Raw genomic sequence first — 22,987 nt, forward strand, 5'->3', positions numbered from 1 at the left:
CAGCGTTTAGGACTACAGGATATCAGGCGCTTGCCACCAGTTGGTATGAATTCTCATAAGGGGATGATCCATTTTCAGGCAGCGGTAAAAGTGATGATTTTGAAATAATCGGCAAATACCACCAAGTGAATTTCAAGCTTGGCTAGGAAGCATTGCCACTCGGTGATGAGAAATGGAACTGCATGTTTTCTTTGAACAGGAAATTTCCTTTCCAAGTTCTGTCTTTGCTAATTCATTTGATAAGTCTTCTACAGAGGAAACAGTCTGCGCCCTTCTTTTTGCCTTTGGGGATTTTCATCCATTTAAATGTATATCTCAAAAGGCATTTAAACATCTTCTGTCTTCCTTTCTTGAAAAAAACTTTAAAACCTTTTAAGTTTACACCTACTCCTTCTGGGTCATGTACTCATTTTCCCCCTCTCTGTTTTGTTTGACAAATACTTTCCCCCTCATTCCACAGAATCTGTTTTAATTCCTCAGATGTTTCAGAAACAAAAGTTGTTCCCCTGTTTCTGCCCATTGCGCCCCGTATCTTATCTACCTATTTCACATAAAATTATTCTGCTTTTATGTACTGCCATAACTCCTGAAACATCCTTAGGCAGAAAATTCAAAATAACTTCCCTAACCTCTTTTGAATAACCCATATTTCTTCACTGCCTTTATTTGTTATTATCAGACTTCATAGCCACCAAAGCTGCAAGATTTGTATCTTACCTGCCCGCCTTCCCTAAAAACAAATTAGAACTTTTACGCTATATATTCCCTTGTGTTCAGTCACCTCATCTATTCCTGTGATTGACATCCACTTCTGCTGACACTTTTGTTTATAAGAAATCCTACTATCTCTACCTCTAGCTTCCTTGCATTTTCTTCAATATTATCCTTCCTCTCCTAGCTATCAACATGGCACTGTCCCTCTGATATACTTAGAAAACACAATCTCAACAGAATCATCTGCGGCTAAATAACAGAATTCCCTTGAGGAAACATATGGTACTATCTCTAATATGAATAACATCCAGAGCAGGCTTATGCAGTTCCGTAGTACATGAGCCTTTGAACATTGCAATTGTTCAATACAACAACCAGACTACTCACCAGAACGGATTGGTCAGAAAACCAGCCAACCCTGTGCCCCCCCCCCAAATCCCATTTTCTACCAAATGGACTGAATACTTCCTCCCAAATGCTTCAGCTGTTCAGTGAAAACTATATTTGGTATTGGGTGCAAATGCTGTAGTTTCCACAGAACAACTAAGGCATCTGATAGGACTGTTCATGGTTTTCATTTCAGACTGTAGAAAAACTTTGTGGGAAATAAAAAGAAAAATGTTTGTCTCATAATTTTTAGAGCATTATAAACAGACAAATTTGTATTCCGAACCAGGTAACTGTGTGAGCTTTGTCAGCCTCTGTAATTGGACCCTTCATTGGCCTATAAACGTGGGACCCTAAGTAGATTAAAGCCCATCTATTAAATATGCTTATCTATCTATCGACCATCACAATTTCTGCATGAACTGAACCTGAACAAAATCAGTTGTCTCCTTTAACTCAGTCCCTCAATATTTAACTCCTATTGCTCGCAACTGATTTATTTATTCTGCGGTGTTTCTACTCTTTTCTTATCTGATACATACCTGGTGATGGCCAGTTATTTGTATGAACAAAGGCATTTATATGCTACATATTAATAAGGGCCATTTGATTTGGTTTTGCATGTAGGAAAGGGAGAATCACTGGCATACAAGTAAGAAAACCAGTATATAATCTAGGAAAGGGTTACCTTTTCCTTTTGTTCAAAGTGGCTTTTGTCAAACATGCTTTTTTTTAAGGCAGTATGTGCTTTCATACTCAGGGATACAAAAAGCTAACAAATCTTTCAACTAATAAGCATTTCCATAATCAAGTTAAAGTTACATAAACCCATTGTGTGGGAGACCCCTGGTGAACAAAGCATATTCTACAATGTGCTATTATTTCTTATACCATACATAGGACACATAGATCAGTTAAGACAGTATCTAAAGAAATGTGAGAAAATGTTGCAGGACGGACTGATAAAGCGTTGAAGGTAATGTAAAACATAGTATTCGCTTTAATAGAGCCAAAATGTGTTAGTTTGGAAGAGAAAACTTAAATTGCACTGCCACCTATTGTTATGGGTGAACTCTCATGGAGAAGAAAGAACTGTGTGAGGTCCTAGACTTGCTTCTAGGCACATGGTGTTGAGCAGGCTCCCTGCACTTGAAAATCATGAAGGCGGGGGAGATCCCTTTCACTCCCATGGGAATGGTTTCCTCATTACTAGGCTCCCAATTCAGACTGGTACCCCCTGGATGGTTCCTTTCAATATGCCACTTGTAGTTTGGCCCTCTGTTTCATGGAATTAAAGGTAAATGTAAAGGGACCCCTGACCGTTAGGTCCAGTCATGAACGACTCTGGGGTTGTGGCGCTCATCTCGCTTTATTGGCCAAGGGAGCCAGTGTACAGCTTCCGGGTCATGTGGCCAGCATGACTAAGCCGCTTCTGGAGAACCAGAGCAGCGCACGGAAACACCGTTTACCTTCCCGCCGGAGCGGTACCTATTTATCTACTTGCACTGGCGTGCTTTCGAACTGCTAGGTGGGCAGGAGCAGGGACTGAGCAACGGGAGCTCACCCCGTTGCAGGAATTCAAACCGCCCACCTTCTGATCGGCAAGCCCTAGGCTCTGTGGCGCCACCCACGTCCCTTTCATGGAATTAAGGAGCCATGAAAAAAGAAAAGTGCAATTCTCTGGTAAGAGCTATGCAGAATGTTTATTTTAAGCAGTGACAGAAGTTGTTGCAGGAAATATTGAACAAAATGTTGCCAAATTAAGGCAGCGCAGTAGTCAGGGTGGAAGATACCTTTGGGAGTAGGAAAGCGTAGAATACATTATGTTGATAACACAGGAAACCTTTTTTAAATATGATTGTTTATTCCAACTCGTCCCTTTTTTTCTTAATGCCAGTCTTCATGTGTGGTGGAGTAGTTAAGACTGCCTGACTAGGACCTGGGAAACCAGGGTTCAAATCGCCACTCGGCCACAAAGCTCACATGCCTTGGACCAGTCTCCACCTCTCCGCCTAACCTACCTCACAGATTTGTTTGTGGCGGGTTAAATGAGGAAGAGGAGAATCCTGTGCACCACTTTCAGCTCCTTGGAACAAAGGTGGAATATAAATGCAATAGAATAAATACAGTGGTGCCCCGCAAGACGAATGCCTCGCAAGACGGAAAACCCGCTAGACGAAAGGGTTTTCCGTTTTGGAGGTGCTTCGCAGGACGAATTTGCTATGGGCTTGCTTCGCAAGACGAAAATGCCTTGCGATTCCTGGGGTTTTTCCCCCCCTCCCAGCCTTTTTCCCAAGCCCCTAAGCCGCTTAACAGCTGTTCGCTAAGCCGCTTATCTGCTGATCTAAGACGCTAATAGCCTTTTAGCAGCTAATCCGCTAATCCCTTAAGCCTTTAATAGCCGCTAAACCGCTAATAGCGCTAATCCACTAATGGGCTTGCTTCGCAAGACGAAAAAAACCGCAAGACGAAGAGACTCGCGGAATGAATTCTTTTCGTCTTGCGAGGCACCACTGTACAATGGTACCTCTGGATGCGAACGGGGTCCGTTCTGGAGCCCTGTTCGCATCCAGAAGCGAACGCAACCCGCGTCTGCAGGTCGCGATTCACCGCTTCTGCACATGCGTGTGATGTCATTTTGACTGTCTGCGCATGCGCGAGCAGCAAAACCCGGAAGTAGTGCGCTCCATTACTTCCGGGTCGCCGCAGCGTGCAATCCGAAAATACTTATCCCGAATCTACTTCAACCCAAGGTATTACTGTAAAATCAAGTTTTTAGTTTATGGGTACTTTTAAAGAGGCGTACATCTCACTGGGCAGTTATAACAAACACAGAGTGAAGCGTTAAAACCCAAAGGAGACAAAATATATTCTGGCAACCTTCTACCCACGGCAAAAGAAAACATCCTATGTGTGATCAACTTTGGGTAGGACTGACTGAAAACAAACAAACAAACAGAGATTTATCTGAAAAGCTGGTTGAAATATGAAGAATGCATAGTAGGGGTATTACTTAAAATACACCTAGATCCTGAACGCACTAGGAATTTTAGAACAAAAATGCACATATATTTTAAACGCTACCAAAACAGTTTATATAACAGTGTGACTAAAGTTTGCAGCAATTCACCATGCTGACATGCAAATCACAAAGACTCACTTAGGGACATGTGGGGCCCATGCAGTTCCAACATACCTGATATGTAGAGACAGGGGAAGCAGCAATGAATGGCGTGATAGATGTCTGTGGAATCATGCGGTTTGTAGCAATGCTGTACGGTGAGGAATAAAATCTGCAAACAAAAACAAAACAAAAGGAAGAGTCTTGAGGTGATGGACTGACATGCTGCAATGAACTGTTTTTCATAGGAATTAACACAGCCAAACACAAACAGGAGTCCTGTTCCCCACCCCACAAAAAAAGAAAAGAAAAACAGCAACCCAGTGCCTTTTTCTTTTCACATGTGTTGGTCAAGAAGCTGGGAACAGCCCTAACTGCTGCAGCTCACTAGATCCACCACAGCAGGGTGCAACACACAGCTGGGCCAGAGATGGCATGGATTGGCTGCAGCCTGAATCACTGACACAACACCCACCTGCATCTAAGGCATAGGCAAACTCGGCCCTCAAATGTTTTGGGACTACAACTCCCATCATCCCTAACCACCGGTCCTGCTAGCTAGGGATGATGGGAGCTGTAGTCCCAAAAACATCTGAGGGCCAGGTTTGCCTGATCTAAGTTGATTGGGAAGATGAGGGAAGAGAGACAAGCAGAGGCAGCAACAAATGATGGAGGTATAAAGGCAACATTATCACAATCTCGGAAGCAACCAAGAGAATTGAGTAGAGGTACACTTAAGGCAGGGATTGCTAAAGCAGAAGACTTTAAGCGGAGCATCTGCACACTACTGGGCAATGGAGAGGAACTGCAGATAAAATGTTGGCTGGTGATTAAAACTCAATGAAGCTTCACAAGAACCCTTAACAAATGATGTAATGGATTTGTCAAGTTGCTTCAACCAACTTGAGCAGACTTGAGGCTCTTAAGTAGTTAGACGGCTACATTTTTCTGGGCTACAGACAAGAACAGTCGGTTCTTTGGATCATGGCCATGATGTTGGGAGAATAACAAAGAGAGAGAGAGAGAGAGAGAGAGAGAGGGAGGGAGGGAGAGAGAGAGAGTTTATTTTATTACTCAGGTTTCCAGCAATTTTAAAGTCAGATGCCAGCTAAAATCTACAAACTTTCAAATACAACAGAACCAAGACCTACAAACTTTCTTATCTAATTCACATCTTATCTAGTTCACTTGCTGCCTGTGGTTCACAACCCAACTAAAACACAGCCCCTTGGGACGGGGGGGGGGGGGATATGGGATGGGAACGTTATGTGTGAAATATAAAGAGAATGGAGGATGCCGTAGTTTGATTGATTTGCAATCCCTATCAGATAGAGATGGATAATTAAAACTATCTATTAAATCATTCTTGACATGGGAGCAGAATTAAATTACGCCTTCCCACTCTGCTTCTTATGACATCAACTCCAACTGTAGAAGCAAAATGTGTTTCTTTTGGGGGGTGGCGGTTATTGGGTTGTTGTTTTTATTTTGGTTATGTATCTTGTGGTTTTCTATTCTGATGTTATTCTGTGAACCACCCTGAGACCTCCAGGTGTATAGATTCAATAATAATAATAATAATAAATGGCAAGGTGTGACCTGTGCATATGTGAGAGGCTGAGAAAAGAATGTGCTGGAAGTTCCGCAGGGCATCAATGGCTGCTTCTGTTTGAACCACTCGCCTGTGATACTGGAAATCCCTCGCTCCAGTGAAGGACTGGGAGAGTTGTACAGCGGTACCTCAGGTTACATACGCTTCAGGTTACATACGCTTCAGGTTACACACTCTGCTAACCCATAAGTAGTGCTTCAGGTTAAGAACTTTGCTTCAGGATAAGAACAGAAACCGGGCTCCGGCGGCGCAGCAGCAGCAGGAGGCCCCATTAGCTAAAGTGGTGCTTCAGGTTAAGAACAGTTTCAGGTTAAGAACAGACCTCCGCAACGAATTAAATGCTTAACCTGAGGTACCACTGTACTTGAGGAAGAGGAGTTTGCTGCTTCCCTCCTGTAAAACCTTAGCAGGAACTAGGACCATGTCATGTATGACTGCGTAGCAGAGTTTACTCATCCACTCGGGGAGAGCAGAGAGGAAAAAGCTGATGTAATAATATAATAATACCTCACCCATCTGGCTAGCTTTCCCCAGCCACTCTGGGCAGCTTCCAGCAGAATATTTAAAAAATGATAAAATGTTTAAAACTTCCTGATACATGTATGCAGCAGTCAGGAGGACCACATTCTATGGAAAGTATTGGGGAAGAGATGCGTCACAATCTGGGCTTTCTGTATGATGAATAATAGAACTGTGGTGTTGGAAGGGTTCCTGAGGGTCATCTAGTCCAACCCCCTGCAATGCAGGAATCCGGCCCACAGCTGTCCCTGGGTCGGGGGCTCAAACCATTAACTTTCTGGTTAACAGCCAGATGCACTTACACCTTGCGCCACCTGCACTCATATTTTGGCCTATTGCTTTGGAACTAGTAGGTGACTATTCAATGGAACTTTTCAATGAAGATAACCACTTGTTGACTACAACTATTATTATTAATCGAGTGAAGTTCTGTAACCACTGAACTACTTCAATGAAGTGCACTACTGCTTAATTGCAAGGACTGAACTATCAATCATAGAGAACTCTAGTCATGATTTACTGTAATCATTTGAGTCTTTTATTGAACTGAGCGTGGTTTAATTACAGTTAGCAGATCTTCAAAGGTTGAATAGACAAAATAATTGAATGAATCCAAATGAAACTCACAAGTCTTTGTTCTGGCAACAGATGCATAATTAAACAACCTAATTATGTGCTGTATCAGTTGGTAACGGATTGCTAAACCAAGTTAACTGATGGGTAGAGGAAACGGCTCTGATTCTCAGTGACTCTCAAGGATCCCAGATAGAGATCTTTCAGATCACTTAACTATGTGATCCTTTTTAAACTGGAGATGCCCTAGACCAAACCTGGAACCTTCTACGTACATGCAATACATGTGCTCCACTACTGAGCTTTGATCTTTCTCCAAGTGTTGGTGATTACGTTCGTTAAGCAATAATGATTCACTAACTATTGATGGGAAATTGAGGCATTTCATCATTTTTTTGTCAAGTAAAGAGCAAAAGGAGTAGTTTCTCTACTGAGAAAATACACTTTGAGGCTCAAGAGTAATTCCCGAGGAGTTCAAAATCCAAACTCAAGGGGAATCTAGGCTATCCGGAAGAACAATTTCAAAGGTTTAAAAGGATTTGACATTCAGATGTCCAGCTGCCATTGGATTAGCCTAGAGGGCTGATGTAAATTCAATCCATTGAAGGACAATGGCTAGTGATGTCTCTGCAATCGGAATCTCCAGAAAGGAGGCTATTTTGAGGAAAATATGAAATGAAGACCTTTTTGAAATAAAAGGTAAAATAATAATAATTGAGGTTGTGATAGGTACACAACCCTAAGCACTGATGATGTGTCTGAATAGGGGGGGGGGAATGTAGCAATGAGACATTACCTATTAATTAAATATTTTTAGAATGACACTGGGTCTCTGGAAACAAGATGGAAGAAGCTTGTTGGGCCTTATCTATAGTTGAACAACATTAAACAACAGAGGACGCCCGACTGATTTTACACGTTTGACCAATTTGCTAAAACAAACTTCTCCCTCTGCTTTTGTTTCTAGCTCAAATAAGAAATTTCCTTCTAAAGATAATTAGTCTTTGTCAGTTAATTCTATTTCTATATTACGTCCCATTTTTTCCTCTGTCCTTTTCTTGAACTGAACAGCAGCTATACATAACAATAAATAAGACCTTGTCTGTGAACATCAAAGGACTAATTTGCCTCTAAAAAGATGGAAAACTGCAAGGCTAATGAGAAGGAAAACGTTGGTATTATCTGCCTCCATATTAAAAGAGGTGGTAGAAAGTCACTAAATTAGAGAAAATGGATTTGGCAGAGAACAAAAGGCCTATATAAATACTGTAAATAAATGAATAAAAACTTTAGCCTGGAAGGGTAGCTATAATGATGAAGGACAGGTTATTCTGGAACCCTGTATTACTTATTAAAACAGATGGTAGAGTTATCTTTCAGTGAAATCTGCAAAAATTTACGATTCAAATAGCTTGATGACTGATTCCTTTGTCAAAATGTTTTCACTGTAAATGTCTGTATATAAATTTCGTCTCGGCTCTTTTTGCTGGCCCATGTAGGACCAGCATGGATAGTTGGCCCCGGTGAATATTTGACATTTTATCCCCTTATGGGTTTGATCTATAAAGGTAAAGGTAAAGGTACCCCTGCCCGTACGGGCCAGTCTTGACAGACTCTAGGGTTGTGCGCCCATCTCACTCAAGAGGCTGGGGGCCAGCGCTGTCCGGAGACACTTCTGGGTCACGTGGCCAGCGTGACAAGCTGCATCTGGCGAGCCAGCACCAGCGCAGCACACGGAAACGCCGTTTACCTTCCCGCTAGTATGCGGTCCCTATTTATCTACTTGCACCCGGGAGTGCTTTCGAACTGCTAGGTTGGCAGGCGCTGGGACCAAACAGCGGGAGCGCACCCCGCTGCGGGGATTCAAACCACCGACCTTTCGATCGGCAAGCCCTAGGCACTGAGACTTTAACCCACAGCGCCACCCGCGTCCCTTTGATCTATAGGCTACCACTAAAACGAGGCTGCATTTTAAGCTGTATTTTAAACTATATTCTAACTTATATTTTAATCAACTTGTTTTTGTTTTTGTTTTTAATGTTTTTACTGTATTTATATTCAGGGTTAGCCACCCTGAGCCTAGTCTTGGCCGGGGAGGGTGGGTATAAATAAAATTATCATCATCATTATAACTTTGTAATATACGGAAACATTACAATGGGGGGAAAACTTTCTTTTGAATGGTCAAATTATGTGCCTCCATATAATTCTATTTGTTACAATATTACTAATGAATTAAGTTATAGTTTTCCTTTCCATGGGACCATATCAGTGAGGCCAGAGGCAGGTCTTGTCAACTAGGCAGCCCAGGACCTCCATAAACACTTGCTGGGAGCCTGAAGGGCCCTGCCTGCTCCTCTCCACTTGGCTTGGGGTGGGGCCTGACAGGCTCCATAAAGGACTGCTGCTGCTGGGCAGAGAGGGCTCCGTTTTTGTTTTTTCAAATTGCTTTTCTTTTTTTTACCTATGTCATTTTAAATTGTGATTGATATTGATGCTGTATTCTTAGTTTCAGATTTTATGATTTATGTGGAAATTGTTTTCCATTTGGTTGTGTACTTTTTGATGTGTTTTATTTATTGCCTATGACTTTTGTTATACAGTGGATGCTCGGATTGCGAACGTGATCCGTGCGGGAAGCACGTTCACAACCCGCAGCGCCGCATCTGTGCACGCGCGGCTTGCGATTCGGCACTTCTGCGCACGTGCAAAGCGCGATTTAGCGCATGGGCACCCGCCAAAACCCGGAAGTAACCCGTTCTGCCGTGCCGCTGGAGCACTATTTCTGTTCTCTTCCTGAAGCAAAGTTCTTAACCTGAAGCACTATTTCCGGGTTTAGAGGAGTCTGTAACCTGAAGCGTATGTAACCCGAGGTACCACTGTACACAAAAATCTTCTTTGGTTCCCATATTTTCAAATTAGATCATGCATTTATAGTTAAGGGGGAAATATGGTCATTGGTCTGGTAGACAAAATGTATACATTATTAATGATATTGGATACCACATCCCATAATATTAAAGAGGACAAGAAAAGAGCCTGCCCTCCAACATCTCCAGTACAATTTGAGAACGGAGTTGAAAACAGTCTTTTGGAAAATTGCGAGTTAAAAACGTAAAGGAAGGTGATTATAAATCACCAGCGACATTTGAGTCCATGTATGTTAAGTAAAATCTAAATAAGGATAACTGCTGAAGCTAAGAACATGTTAAGTCAAATTTTGTTAATATGTATTTGGACTTCTTCAGCTAACAGCCTATATTGGATAAGAAATTTAAAATGTAATTTAAGAAGTTACAGGATAATATTTACCAACAGATATTGTTCTGATGCTTGTGAGGCACCTTCAACAAATGAATAACTATAATTTGGAAATGGTAATATGTTTACTTACTGCAGTATGCATATGCTGCTGAATATTGGGGTGGGATTGATCAGTCACCATTGCTGGATTGGTTTTTCTGGATCTGGGATCTTATATATAGGCCTAACGTTATAATCATATACACACGGACTTGAGAGCATAGTCATGTCTAAGACTGCACTGTAACGATTCAAATGAGGGAACTCGGTGGGACAATAAGTTTATTTAAAGATGGAGTTTATTAATCACTTATTAGAACTACTTGAATGACAACATAAATTTATATAAGCTTGTCCCTGATACCCTCCTGATTTTTTTAGACCAGGGGTGTCAAACTCAAATTCATCGGGGGCCGCATCAGCAGTTTGGTCACCCTCAAAGGGCCGGTTGTATATTGCCAAACACTGTTTATTACACATATGGCAAACACAAGGCATTAACTTTTTTTTAACTTTTCTGACTAGATGGCTGACATCGTTTTCCTGAGGTCAGTCCATCGATGTCTGGCGTTAGGTCTTGTGCTGTAGCAATCCGCAAAACAGCATGGAGGTTATCATCAGTGATGCGTGATCTGAGCTTGGTCTTGTTCAGATTCATGACTGAAAACATCTGTTCACATAGATAGGTGCTCCCAAACATGGACAGAACACGTGCAGCTTGAAGTCGGAGCTGTGGCATCAAAGCAGGGGGGAGGAGACGGTAAAAGTCGTCGACTGTCGCATCCTGGAACTTCGCTTTCAGGCTGCTGTTGCACTGAAGTTCTATTAATTCCATTTGAAGGTGATGTGGTGCACTGTCAACATCGATGTTGAAGGGATTGGCAAAGCTGGTAAAGGTTAAGTTTTGTTCTTTAAAGTCAGAAAAGCGTCGATTGAATTCATCAATCAGCCGATTCACTTTGGTACCCAATCGAGCACATGAAAAAGTACCTGGGAATGAGGTTGAGATGCTCTGGCAGATAGGAAAGTGGGCAAGACTGTCTTTTTCAAGCTGTGACTTCCATAGGCGCAGTTTCTCCTGGAAAGCTGTTATTGCCTCATACATTGAGGTTATGACTTGTTTGCGGCCCTGCAGCCTCAGATTCAGTTGGGCGAGATGCTCTGTTATGTCACACAACATGGCAAAATCGCACAGCCAGTTTGGATCTGACAGTTCTGACAAGGGCTTCCCTTTACTTTGCATAAAAAGAGTAATTTCTTCCAAAAGCTCAAAAAATCTCTTGAGAACTGTGCTCCTACTCAGCCACCTTATTTCTGTATGGTATGGCACATCTGTATGTTCCATGTCCACCTCCTTCAAAAATTGTTGGAACTGACGATGATTCAGACCCCGTGCACGTAGAAAATTCACTGTTTTTGTGACTGTGGACATTATGTTATCCAGTTGCAGAACCTTGCCACACAGAGCTTCTTGGTGGATAATGCAGTGATAAGTTATCAGCGGCGTGTGGCAATTACTTTTTTTCATTTTCTCCTTTAACAGTCCAACCAAGCCATTTCTCTCCCCACACATTGCTGGAGCGCCATCAGTAGTAAGTCCCACCAACTTTTCCCAAGGTAATTTCATTTTATTTACGGATTCCTCCACTGCATTGAAGATGTCCCTCCCAGTTGTTGTCCCATACATGGCGACCACATCCAAGAGCTCCTCACTGACCGACAAGTCTTCCTTCACACCTCTTACAAAAATAGCTAGATGAGCTGTATCAGTATTATCAGTGCTTTCATCAACAGCTAATGAAAATGCCAGATAACTGCATGCCTCTTCAGCCAACTTTGTTTTAAGATTACAGGCTAGGTCCCTGACTCGGTCTGTGATGGTGTTTCTTGACAAGCTGACATTGTTAAAAGCCTGTCTCTGCTCAGGGCACACCTGTTCACATACCTTCAGCATACACTGCTTTACAAATGCACCTTCTGAAAAGCACTTTGAAGCTCGCGCAATTTCTTCAGCCACAAGATAGCTGGCTTTCACTGCTGCATCATTTTTTGCTGTCATTTTTGCAAAAATATTCCGTTGTGAATACAGGCTACCTTTTAATTCTTGGACCTTTTGTTGCTTTTCCTGGTGGCTAAGGTTAGCAAATTTGGCTCCATGTTTGGTCTCAAAGTGCCGGCGTAAATTGTATTCCTTCATCACTGCCACTGCCTCATAGCAAATAAGACATACCGGCTTGTCTCCATTAATCACAAACATGTATTCACTTTCCCATCTCTCCTGAAATTGCCTTCCCTCTGCATCAACTTTTCTTTTCTTGGACATTTTTGGGTTATTTGATTGTAGTTTATGGTCCCTATACCACTGTAAAGGGACATGGAAGTGGTCAGTATATCCAAAGTTTACCGCTCAGACTTTTAAGCAGAATAATAAGCAGACCCTCCCTAATAAGCCACATGACTTGTGTTTGACACCCGTGCCTTAGGTATTGTTGCTTCAGGGAATTATACACGGCTTTATACACGGGAATTATACACGGTTGGATGGCGGCTAACAGATTGAGGTTGAATCCTGACAAGACAGAAGTACTGTTTTGGGGGGACAGGAGGTGGGCAGGAGTGGAGGATTCCCTGGTCCTGAATGGGGTAACTGTGCCCCTGAAGGACCAGGTGCGTAGCCTGGGAGTCATTTTGGACTCACAGCTGTCCATGGAGGCACAGGTCAAATCTGTATCCAGGGCAGCTGTTTACCAGCTCCATCTGGTACGCAGGCTGAGACCCTATCTGCCTGCGGACTGTCTTGCCAGAGTGGTGCATGCTCTGGTTATCTCCCGCTTGGATTACTGCAATGTGCTCTATGTGGGGCTACCTTTGAAGGTGACCCGGAAACTACAACTAATCCAGAATGCTGCAGCTAGACTGGTGACTGGGAGCGGCCGCAGAGACCACATAACACCGGTCTTGAAAGACCTACATTGGCTCCCAGTACGTTTCCGAGCACAGTTCAAAGTGTTGGTGCTGACCTTTAAAGCCCTAAACGGCCCTAGTCCAGTATATCTGAAGGAGCGTCTCCACCCCCATCATTCTACCTGGACACTGAGGTCCAGCACTGAGGGCCTTCTGGCGGTTCCCTCACTGCGAGAAGCAAAGCTACAGGGAACCAGGCAGAGGGCCTTCTCGGTAGTGGTGCCTTCCCTGTGGAACACCCTCCCACCAGATGTCAAAGAGAACAACAACTCCCAGGCTTTTAGAAGACATCTGAAGGCAGCCCTGTTTAGGGAAGCTTTTAATGTTTGATGTATTTTAATATTCTTTTGGAAGCCGCCCAGAGTGGCTGGGGAAGCCCAGCCAGATGGGCGGGGTATAAATAAATTATTATTATTATTATTATTATTATTATTATTATTATTATTATTATTATTTATCCCGTGAGTCCTGTATCTAGCAGTATTTTGCTTTTGTCTTCCCAGTACCCACATGCATCACGCCAATTTTATTCCAGGCAGTAAGTACTGGTACCTTACTCAAGACTGGTTAACGTGCTGTAACTACCAAAGCCTGATTTCCAATATGTGCTTTCGCTTGTGTGGGTGGCATTTTAATCTGCATTAGTGACTGACAAGGTGAAACTGGAGCAGGGTAGTGATTCCAAATCACCCCCCCCCCGCATTCAGAATAAAGGTTTGCCATCGACTGGTGTATTTGTCTCATCAGTATTGTAACAATTCGATTCGGACCATTGGTCCATCTAGCCCGGCACTGCCAGGCACTGACTAGCAGCAGCTCTGCAAGGGTTAAGGCAAGAGTCTTTCCCAGCCATATCTGGCGACAGTGAGGGTTGAGTACGGCTGACTAGCAGCGGCTCTGCAAGGGTTAAGGCAAGAGTCTTTCCCGCGCTAAACAGCCTCTCCCCAGCGAGGGGTTGCTCGCAGAGCACAAATGGTCACGTTCAAACCAATCCACAAACTCCTTATGTTGCGTTAGCGGCTGATGTGGATCGGTAGCCTGCAAATAGTTTAAACTGCCACTTCTTGAACAATAGACCCTGCGACAGGAGTAACCACTCTATTATGTTGACAAGCAAGGTCGAAGTTCCACTGGGATTTATTTAAGTGTTTGCTCCGGAGGAAGCGGTTTGCGGATCGTGGCCCTAATGCAATTCCCAGCTACTTTCCCCATCCCAATTTAATTATCCTTATGGGATTTTTATGATTACCAGGAGCTTTCCTCGCCTTGCAACTGCCTCTCTGCAAAAAGTGAACACGTGCCTTGGGAGGAACGAGATTTCTTTAGAAACCAGCACGCTTTTTCGTGTGGTTGCTGCTGGTGCCAACCAGGGAGGCGCGGAGAGAGGAACCTATAACTTGATATCTCTTTCTCCGCAACAACTGCTTTTCGGAGAAAGCTCTGCAGAGCGAGCCGCTAAGCAGGCGTGAATCCGGCGCTCTGATCCCCCGAGCTCGGCTGGCGCGCCAAAACTCCACCGCCCGAAAAGGGAAAGTCCTCTGTCGTCTCGCCATTGGCTAGCAGGAATGGTTGTGGCTTGCTATTGGGCAGCGTGGAGGGGAGAGCCCTCCTTTAGGAACGTACTTTGGCTTGTCTGGCATTTTTCTCTCCTGGGGGGGGGGAGAAAGAGGTGGGACGGCGCGTGCCTCCTTTCCCGCTTTGCTGCTCGTGCGGAGGGAAAGGCCAGCCTTGTTTGCACAACCTCGAGCCAGTCAGTCACGTAAAAGCATCAGCCCGCCCCCGGGGCCGTCCTCCTTTTCTCTGAATGTGCGGTGCTGCCACCCCGCCTCCCCGCCCCGGTCTTTCCCTCAATGAATACACACAAGCTTTCTCCTTAAAAAAAAAAAAGCGCTGGCGGCCGGCAGCAGCTACGCGGGCCGCATGAGGAGCTCTGCCGGGCCGGATCTGGCCCGCGGGCCTTGAGTCTGACACCCGTGTTTTAGACTATACCTCCCATCATTCCTGACCATTTGGCTGATATGAGTTGGAGCAACAAACCTCTTGGGAGAGGCTGGTTTATTTTCTCTTGAAGTTTAGACCTTACAGTTAATTAAAGTAAGCAATCGGGCATTTAGTTGTGTTAAGATGGGGACAGTGACAGGGAGAAAAAAAGATTTCAAAAATAATCTGACAGAAATTTCATTTCAGTAATAAATAAAAAGTAAGATTTCAAAATATGTGTGGCAAGCATACTAGGCTCTGGGAAGGGGTGGAGGAGAAGGGGAATTAAAGAAAACAGCAATAAATTTCTGTTCAGTACTGCCTACACACTAAATGCTTGACAACAAATGTCTGTGGTTTTAGCTTTCAAACATAGCTGTGTAATATTTTGCAGGTGTCCTACTTATGAGGTAATGAATGAGGAGATAGGAACATTTTACACACCACTGGTGCTCTTTGGTCATCAAGCAAGAGCCTTTTATTTTTTAAAAAAAGAGGGTTCTGAATGCATTTATATTTCATTGGCTCACCAGGAATATTGGCGAGTTCTCTCTATTTCATTAGCACTCCTGTGTTGGCCACTAGGAGTGGACTCTGGTTCGCTGACAAATTTTGGTTTTAAGTACATAAGCAAAATGAATCTAGAGATGCTAAATGAAAATGATCAGTACATGATTATAGTACTGGGATTTATAGGGTACTCAGTTTGAAAATGAAATAAATGTAAGTAAGCCTGCAAGGAACCAGAACTGTGTGTTTTTGCTCTTTTCTGTTCTAATCCTTTCCATCACATGGACAATATTTCCCCCTAAGAGGTTAAAAACATTGCCACTTAGATGGATGCAATGTAATAATAATAATAATAATAAATTTTATTTATACCCCGCCCTCCCCAGCCGAAGCTGGGCTCAGGGCGGCTAACAACAATCAAAATAATCCAACATTCTAAAAACCTTTCATTATAAAAATTAATTAAAATCAAATTGATGGCAACCATTAAGTAAGATTCTGTGCAGATTGCCAGAGGAGGGAGTCAGGCTGCGCCCTGACCAAAGGCCTGGTGGAACAGCTCTGTCTTACAGGCCCTGCGGAAAGATGTCAGGTCCCGCAGGACCCTAGTCTCTTGTGACAGAGCGTTCCACCAGATTGGCGCTGCGGCCGAGAAAGCCCTGGCTCTAGTTGAGGCCAGCCTAACCTCTCTGTGGCCTGGGATCTTCAGGATGTTTTTATTTGCAGACCGTAAGTTCTTCTGTGGGACATACCAGGAGAGGCGGTCCCGAAGGTACGAGGTACGATGTAGATGAAAGACTGTAGAGGGTAAGAAAGTATACAAAGAGAGAAACGTCCTACTTGAACCTCCCAATACTCATAGCTGGGAATAAGCTCTTCGTGAATCACATTTGATGCAACTTTTGCAAAAAAGGCATGCTTAAGCCCAGGACTTGATAGGCAGCTAACCATTTCCTTTTCAGTTAAAGAGAAGCAGTTATCTAAATAGCATTTAAGCCTGGAAAATACATACTCAAGCAACAGCAAGGAGCAAAACACACACACACACCACATGTCTCTCTCAGCTTTCATGTCAAGGACTTTTCACCGTAATAACTTGCAAATGCTCTCTTATAAGTCTTAAGATAAAATAGGTATTCAGACGCTCATGCAGCTTCCTAAGCTTTCAGGAGGAGAAGACAAGATTTCGTTGCTTAAGGAGAATTCAGTGGTCTGGTAGGAAGGACATAGTACTTGGACGTAAACAAGTACTTGGACATAGTACTTGGACGTAAACAAGTTTTTTTCTTTATTCATTTCCTCTTAAAGAATTCATCTTTTTTCTCTCTTCCCTCAATTTTCCATAACTCTAAGCCACCTTGGTTGGGTTTGGAATGGTTTTTTTCCATTGAAAAGTGAGGAATACATACATTTTAAAAATTCTTTCTCACTCACTCGTAATTATTTCTACCAAGGAACGTTTAGAAATCCCATTTCAGACCAATAGAGAAGCAAAAGGATCAGAAGTTAAGAAGACATCCGAAGAGTTGGCACACTGGAACCCTGCCCTGTCTTTCTGGTTTCTCCAGAGCTTTCTAGTCCAAAAGAAAGACAACTTACTGCCCTCTTCACCTGCTGCTTTCTTAGCCTTAGCAAACCTCAAAAAAGGCTCTCTTCCATCTCTCACAGCAGCTAACTGCTCTGACCTTTGCATATTCTCTTCTAACACTGCTTCTGATTGACTCCACCAAATCTCACAAGATCATACAAAGGGTGTGGGTGACATTTTTCTAGCCTAAGGACCACATTCCATTCTAGGCAAAGCTTTCAGGGGCCACATGTCAGCGGTGGGCAGAGGCAAAAGTGGACAACCTTTGTAAATTTTTCCTTTGTACAGCAGGCTAATTTTACACACACACCTCTCAATTCTCTATCCAGGTCAGCAAGCAGCATTATAGGAGTTCAAAGACATGAGTGTTTATCAAGACACTCAAAACTCGCTACTTTTCTTTTTTTAAAATGTATTTGATAAGAAAAACAAATAGAATTCTCTAACTTCCAAATGTAAATTCTACCTTATTGCTAGAAGTGTATTGTTCTTTTATGATGTAAAGTTATGCTTCATGCTCTTAAAATGTTGTAAGCTGCTTGGATGTTCCTTATGTGGCAAGTGGCTAATAAATTGAATAAATAATGGTGAGGAAGATGATCATCTTAGCAACATGAGATTTACAATTCAAGCAGCTAGTGATAAATACATATTTTTCTATATTCCAAACTGTTCTACTACAGCAGCATTTGTTATGCTATTTCAGTAGTCCTAAATACAAACATTTTCCCTATGACAGTATTGCTTTCAAACATAAATAAATGCCATTTTCCAGCTAAACCTTTAGACCCCAGTCTCTCTTCCCATTACTCTACCCTCATATCCCACCCCCCAAATTGTCTCCTAGTATTCCTCCTGTCAGTTCTGTTACCACTTGCTCCCACCCTCAACATACCAAAAGGGGTTTTCCTCAGTTAGTCCAGGGAATGCTCCCATGTCAATCAAGTGCGCAATTCAAAATTACCTCAAAAAACAAGGCATCCATTTTCAATCAATCAGAGAACAACTAAACAACAAAACAACAAGCCCACGGGATGTTACTACTGCCCCAGAAAAAATTTCATTTTTTGTAACTGGAAAATGTAGTATTTCATTATTTTACATCAATAGCAAGAACGAGTGCTGTTTCACAAGCACCAGCTGGATGTCTAAATGCTATGAGCACTTACTGGACTGGGCCCAGGACATTGTTAGTATGAAACATGCAGTTCACCCCCTCTGCCATACATGTAGCTTCTTCTAACTAATAATGGTTTCACTTGTCTCTCTTAATGCTCAAAAGGTTTTGAAATCAGGAACACTCAATATCAGTTGAAATTGGCATCCAGACACATAATCCCAATGAATTAATAGACAAGAAAATACTCTAGTTCATAAAATGTGTTGTGGGAGTGTAACACTCCTTGTGTAGCAAAACACGAAAAAATAAACACACAAGACGTAATCGGCTGTACTTTTGAATGAATAAGGTATACTATTTATTGTATCAAATTGTAGATTTCAATGGAAGTCTCATAAAGTTCAACGAAAAAAGGCATAACGAATTATTTTTAAAACCCAGTAAGGTCCACAATCTGACATGGCAGACTTTAAAAGCATGTGGCTAGGGTGGCGCTGTGAGTTAAACCACTGTGCCACTTGGGCTTGCCGAACGAAAGGTCGGTGGTTCGAATCCCCGCTCCCGTTGTTCGGTTCCAGCTCCTGCCAACCTAGCAGTTCGAAAGCATGCAGTGCAAGTAGATAAATAGGTACCGCTGTGGCGGGAAGATAAACGCCGTTTCCGTGCACTGCTCTGGTTTCACCAGAAGCGGCTTAGTCATGCTGGCCACATGACCCGGAAGTGGACAAACACCGGCTCCCTCGGCCTTTAAAGAGAGATGAGCGCTGCAACCCCAGAGTCGTTTGTGACTGGACTTAATTGTCAGGGGTCCCTTTACCTTTTATATGGAGTAACACACATGACAGGAGATCATTTATTTATCTGTAACTACACTCCGCAATCGTAATTTTGTTCTTTGATATACTAACATCTTTGGTGTATATACACAGGCTACAAGGACAGATTTACAAACGTCCTTAACAAGATAACACCTGGTTTACAACAGAGTTCTTCAGGACACATTGCTGATAACTAGCAGGCAACTCACATATTTCAACGTCTACATCACAGAAGGAAGCCACGGCTGGAAAATGCATCATCGTTTCTCCTATACAGGCTGTATTTCAGTGCCAAAAATTTCACTACCACTATGTCTTTATGAAGTTGTACAACGCCAATGCCTCATATTTATCCTCAGAAATAAACATTATCTCCTTGTGTGGCATGCCCATAGGTAGTTCTGACAAAAAGCTCATGAACAATATCCCTGGGCTAACATAAAGCTTAAGTATTACCAAGCATTATTACATTGGAGGCTTTCATTGCCGTGATATCAGATTAGAAATGAGAAAGATGAGCTGGAGCCAGCAAGTCTGTTTTACAGTAACCATGCGCAACCCTTTCTGTGGATGACAAGGCAGGGAAAGATGTCATCCGTCAAGTTCTCTAGAGAGGGCTGTGTGAGAGGGAGCCTGTGAGACTGCTGAGAGGAAAGAACCTTCATGAATCAAAAGCCCAGTACAACCTCCAGTTTCTTGGAAATTCAAAGGAGAAATTCTGAGGCTGGATTCTGGTGATATCCCTGCTTGGAAGTCACCAACCCATGCATGGAAACAACCAAAAATGGCTCCCACATACATGTATTGTGTATAAATAATAAATTATAAATCATTATTATAAATTATTATTATGATGCCTACTTTATGTGCACATGGAGAATCTCTCTCTCTGACAGATCGAGAAGCCAATGTGAACTGCGATGTTGTCATGGAGATTGTCCACACAGGAAAATGTATATTATTGAGAAGCTTACAATTTTATCTCAGTCACTCCCCATGAATGGGAGTACTTGAACTTTCAAGGGAGCCATTACTCCAGAGTAAAAAAATGTTTCTCTTCAAATGAGTGGATCTTTCTCCAAGAGGGTGGAGGGATGGGGTTTGGGACATTTGCTAGTTTTTGCTAAAAGATGACCAGAAACACCTTTAAATGGTTGTTTGGAAGTGTAAAATGCACTGATAAACGCTGCCTGACAAATACCAAGAAGAAGAAGAAGAAGAAGAAGAAGAAGAAGAAGAAAGACCTTTGGTATGAGGGGCATTCAGGGGAGAAATGATCCTTCACTAGTCCTGAAGATAATTTGAATATGTATGCTTCTTGAGTGAAGGAACTAGGCATACTGAGGGAACTATCTACTGCCAGAACATATCTGCTGTCAGGGAAAGAGAATGACTCCTTCGCCAGAGAACGTGCAAGCCTACGTAAATCTGCAGTTGCCAAATGGATACGAGAAAAGGCTTCACAGTCAACTAGATGATATAAACAACAGGATGCAAAAAGGGGGGGAAAGTAAACTAGCATTTATGTTTGACAAGCTAGCTTAAATTTGTTTTCAACAGCATTTTTGTGGGTGACTTGTTCTTTAAATGATTTTTTTATTATTATTATTTTTGCTGCTGGAAACCAGTTGGGGGCAGGGGGAGATCATGGTGCTGTGTAGTATTTTTTAAATAGTAAAGTATATGCTACTTACCCATTCTGAATAGCGGCCGTGGGGTCATATGTCAAGGCCATGCCAGCCTGTACACAGTTAGGGGGGAAAACAGAAGGTTACTCTTTTTATATCACACATGCACACAACAACCAACGAAAAAGGGGAGAAATTAGTGAACCCACTATATAATCCTTTCCCCCCATTTTTGGTCTTAAATTGACTTTTAGTGCTTTTAAAAACTTGCATTCTATTGATGTCAGTTTCGTGCTGTGCCAAACGCTGCTTCTATTTTCACAAAAGTCTTCATTCACCATAAAAGAGGCATTGTTGTTTTTTTCTGTCTCTCTTGCCGAGAGCGGAGGAACTTAGAAGAAATGTTGTAATGTTGTGGTGTCTGTGTGCAGGTTGTGCTTCGCAAATGTGAGTGGTGCATGGGTGGTCTTTTTCCGCTTTGAGTTAAAACAAAAAAATCCCGTGCATGGCTCTTTATAAAACGGTATATCGTGGCCCACAAGCCCTCGTTGGCTGACAATTTCATCCCCCAACGTTGTGTGACTGTTGTTGGACTCCAGTTCCCATCAGCCACAGGCAGTATGGCCAATGATCAGGAATGATGGGGTTGGACTCCAGGAACCTTAGTAGGATTGCAAGTTGTAATATTTCTCTGGAGTTTATGAAAGCCCCATTTGTGCTTAGAGGGGTTTGAGGTTCTTTGTACAAAGCTTATATCCTAGAATCCCCATGTGGCTACAGAATGGTCATTCTAGGAAGCAGTGCCAGAATGTACTACATTATATGAGGAGCTCATAGGTGAGGGAGAGACCTCAGGAATTGTGGTGTTTTTTTGTAATGAAGTAGAAAAATGACCATTTGGCCACTTCATTCATTCAGTAAGCACAGTGCAAAGTTCTCTCCTCTACTCTCCTTGCAAACCACTTTGGTTCACCTGCACCCTCTTGAATTGCCCCCAAAGATGGAGGTGAAAGATGCAACACCATGTAGATATTTTTATTCTCCAAGAAATAGGATACAATTGCCCGGTAAATGTGTTCTGTTTATTTCCACTGATTTGCACCTTCTGTGCTGTCTGTTATTTTATTTTTCTTTAGTTGCATGTGTCAAGCATTTAAAATGCTCGGTTTAGATAGCAATCATGCTTTTCTGTATCGGAGACTTTAATCCTGTTGTGGATCAGAGCCATAGCTAGGTGATCTTATGCCCCTGGCAGAACCATCCAGATTGCGCCCCCTAGCCATGGACAAATTAACTCGTCTTTCTACCTCTCCTCCAACCCCCCCCCTGCACCCATTCAATTCCTCACACACTTCACCTTGTAATGAATTTTTTCACAGAAAATCCAATATTTATTTTTTTAACCAATTTTGAGCCCCCCCCCCCCGCCTGCACCCCTGGAGGGGGCCTTTCTCATCACCCCCTAGCTGCAGCCCTGCCCCTTATAGACCATGACTAGGATACAAACTACAACAGTTAAATGGTGTAAAGTGTAAGTTGGTTCACATTTATTTCCTTCTTACAGACAAATGATCAGTTACTAAACCAGCAAAACTATGTTGAGACACAATCATTATTAGGCCTGGCCAGTTATGTTTAGTGGTACTGTAATGATAACATTACCCCAATGACTTGGGATGTTGCTTTTAAACCAGCAAAAACAAGATAAAACTGCAACGCTGGTAACAGCAACCACTGACATCGCAAAATACAGTTGTGCTACACATTACCCCGTTTATTCTGCTTACTCAATGAGCGGGGTGTTCAGATCGTGTGATAATGTTTAAAATGTAAAAGGAATCAGAGGAACTGAGTGTCAACTCTTAATGCCAACCGTGGGCCAATCATACAATGCAATCTATACTATTATTGGTTATTTCCCTTTTGACTGACAGTGCTGACTAGCAGAGCCAGCGTGGTATAGTGGTTAAGAGTGGTGGACTCGTAATCTGGGGAACAGGGTTCGCTTCCCCGCTCCTCCACATGCAGCTGCTGGGTGACCTTGGGCCAGTCACGCTTCTCTGAAGTCTCTCAGCCCCACTCACCTCACAGAGTGTTTGTTGTGGGGGAGGAAGGGAAAAGGAGATTGTTAGCCGCTTTGAGACTCCTTA

The 22,987-nt window shown here is 42.8% G+C and overlaps 1 protein-coding gene across 10 annotated transcripts in view; it reads right to left on the reverse strand.

The window, feature by feature from the left end:
- Positions 1-22,987, reverse strand: part of RBMS3 (RNA binding motif single stranded interacting protein 3) — a gene marked incomplete at its 3' end in the record, with an annotated part of 742,271 nt that overhangs the window by 62,509 nt on the left and 656,775 nt on the right. For all 10 annotated transcript variants that reach the window (XM_083405003.1, XM_083405001.1, XM_083405007.1 and 7 more), the window contains 2 exons: positions 20,904-20,950; positions 4,298-4,394 (listed from right to left, as the gene is read on the reverse strand). In XM_083405003.1, the coding sequence (XP_083261129.1) occupies positions 4,298-4,394; positions 20,904-20,950 (144 nt within the window). The remainder of the gene's footprint in view (positions 1-4,297; positions 4,395-20,903; positions 20,951-22,987) is intronic.

Source organism: Podarcis tiliguerta, assembly GCF_965153285.1.
Source record: "Podarcis tiliguerta genome assembly, chromosome: 12".
In the NCBI taxonomy this organism is placed as follows: Eukaryota; Metazoa; Chordata; class Lepidosauria; order Squamata; family Lacertidae; genus Podarcis; species Podarcis tiliguerta.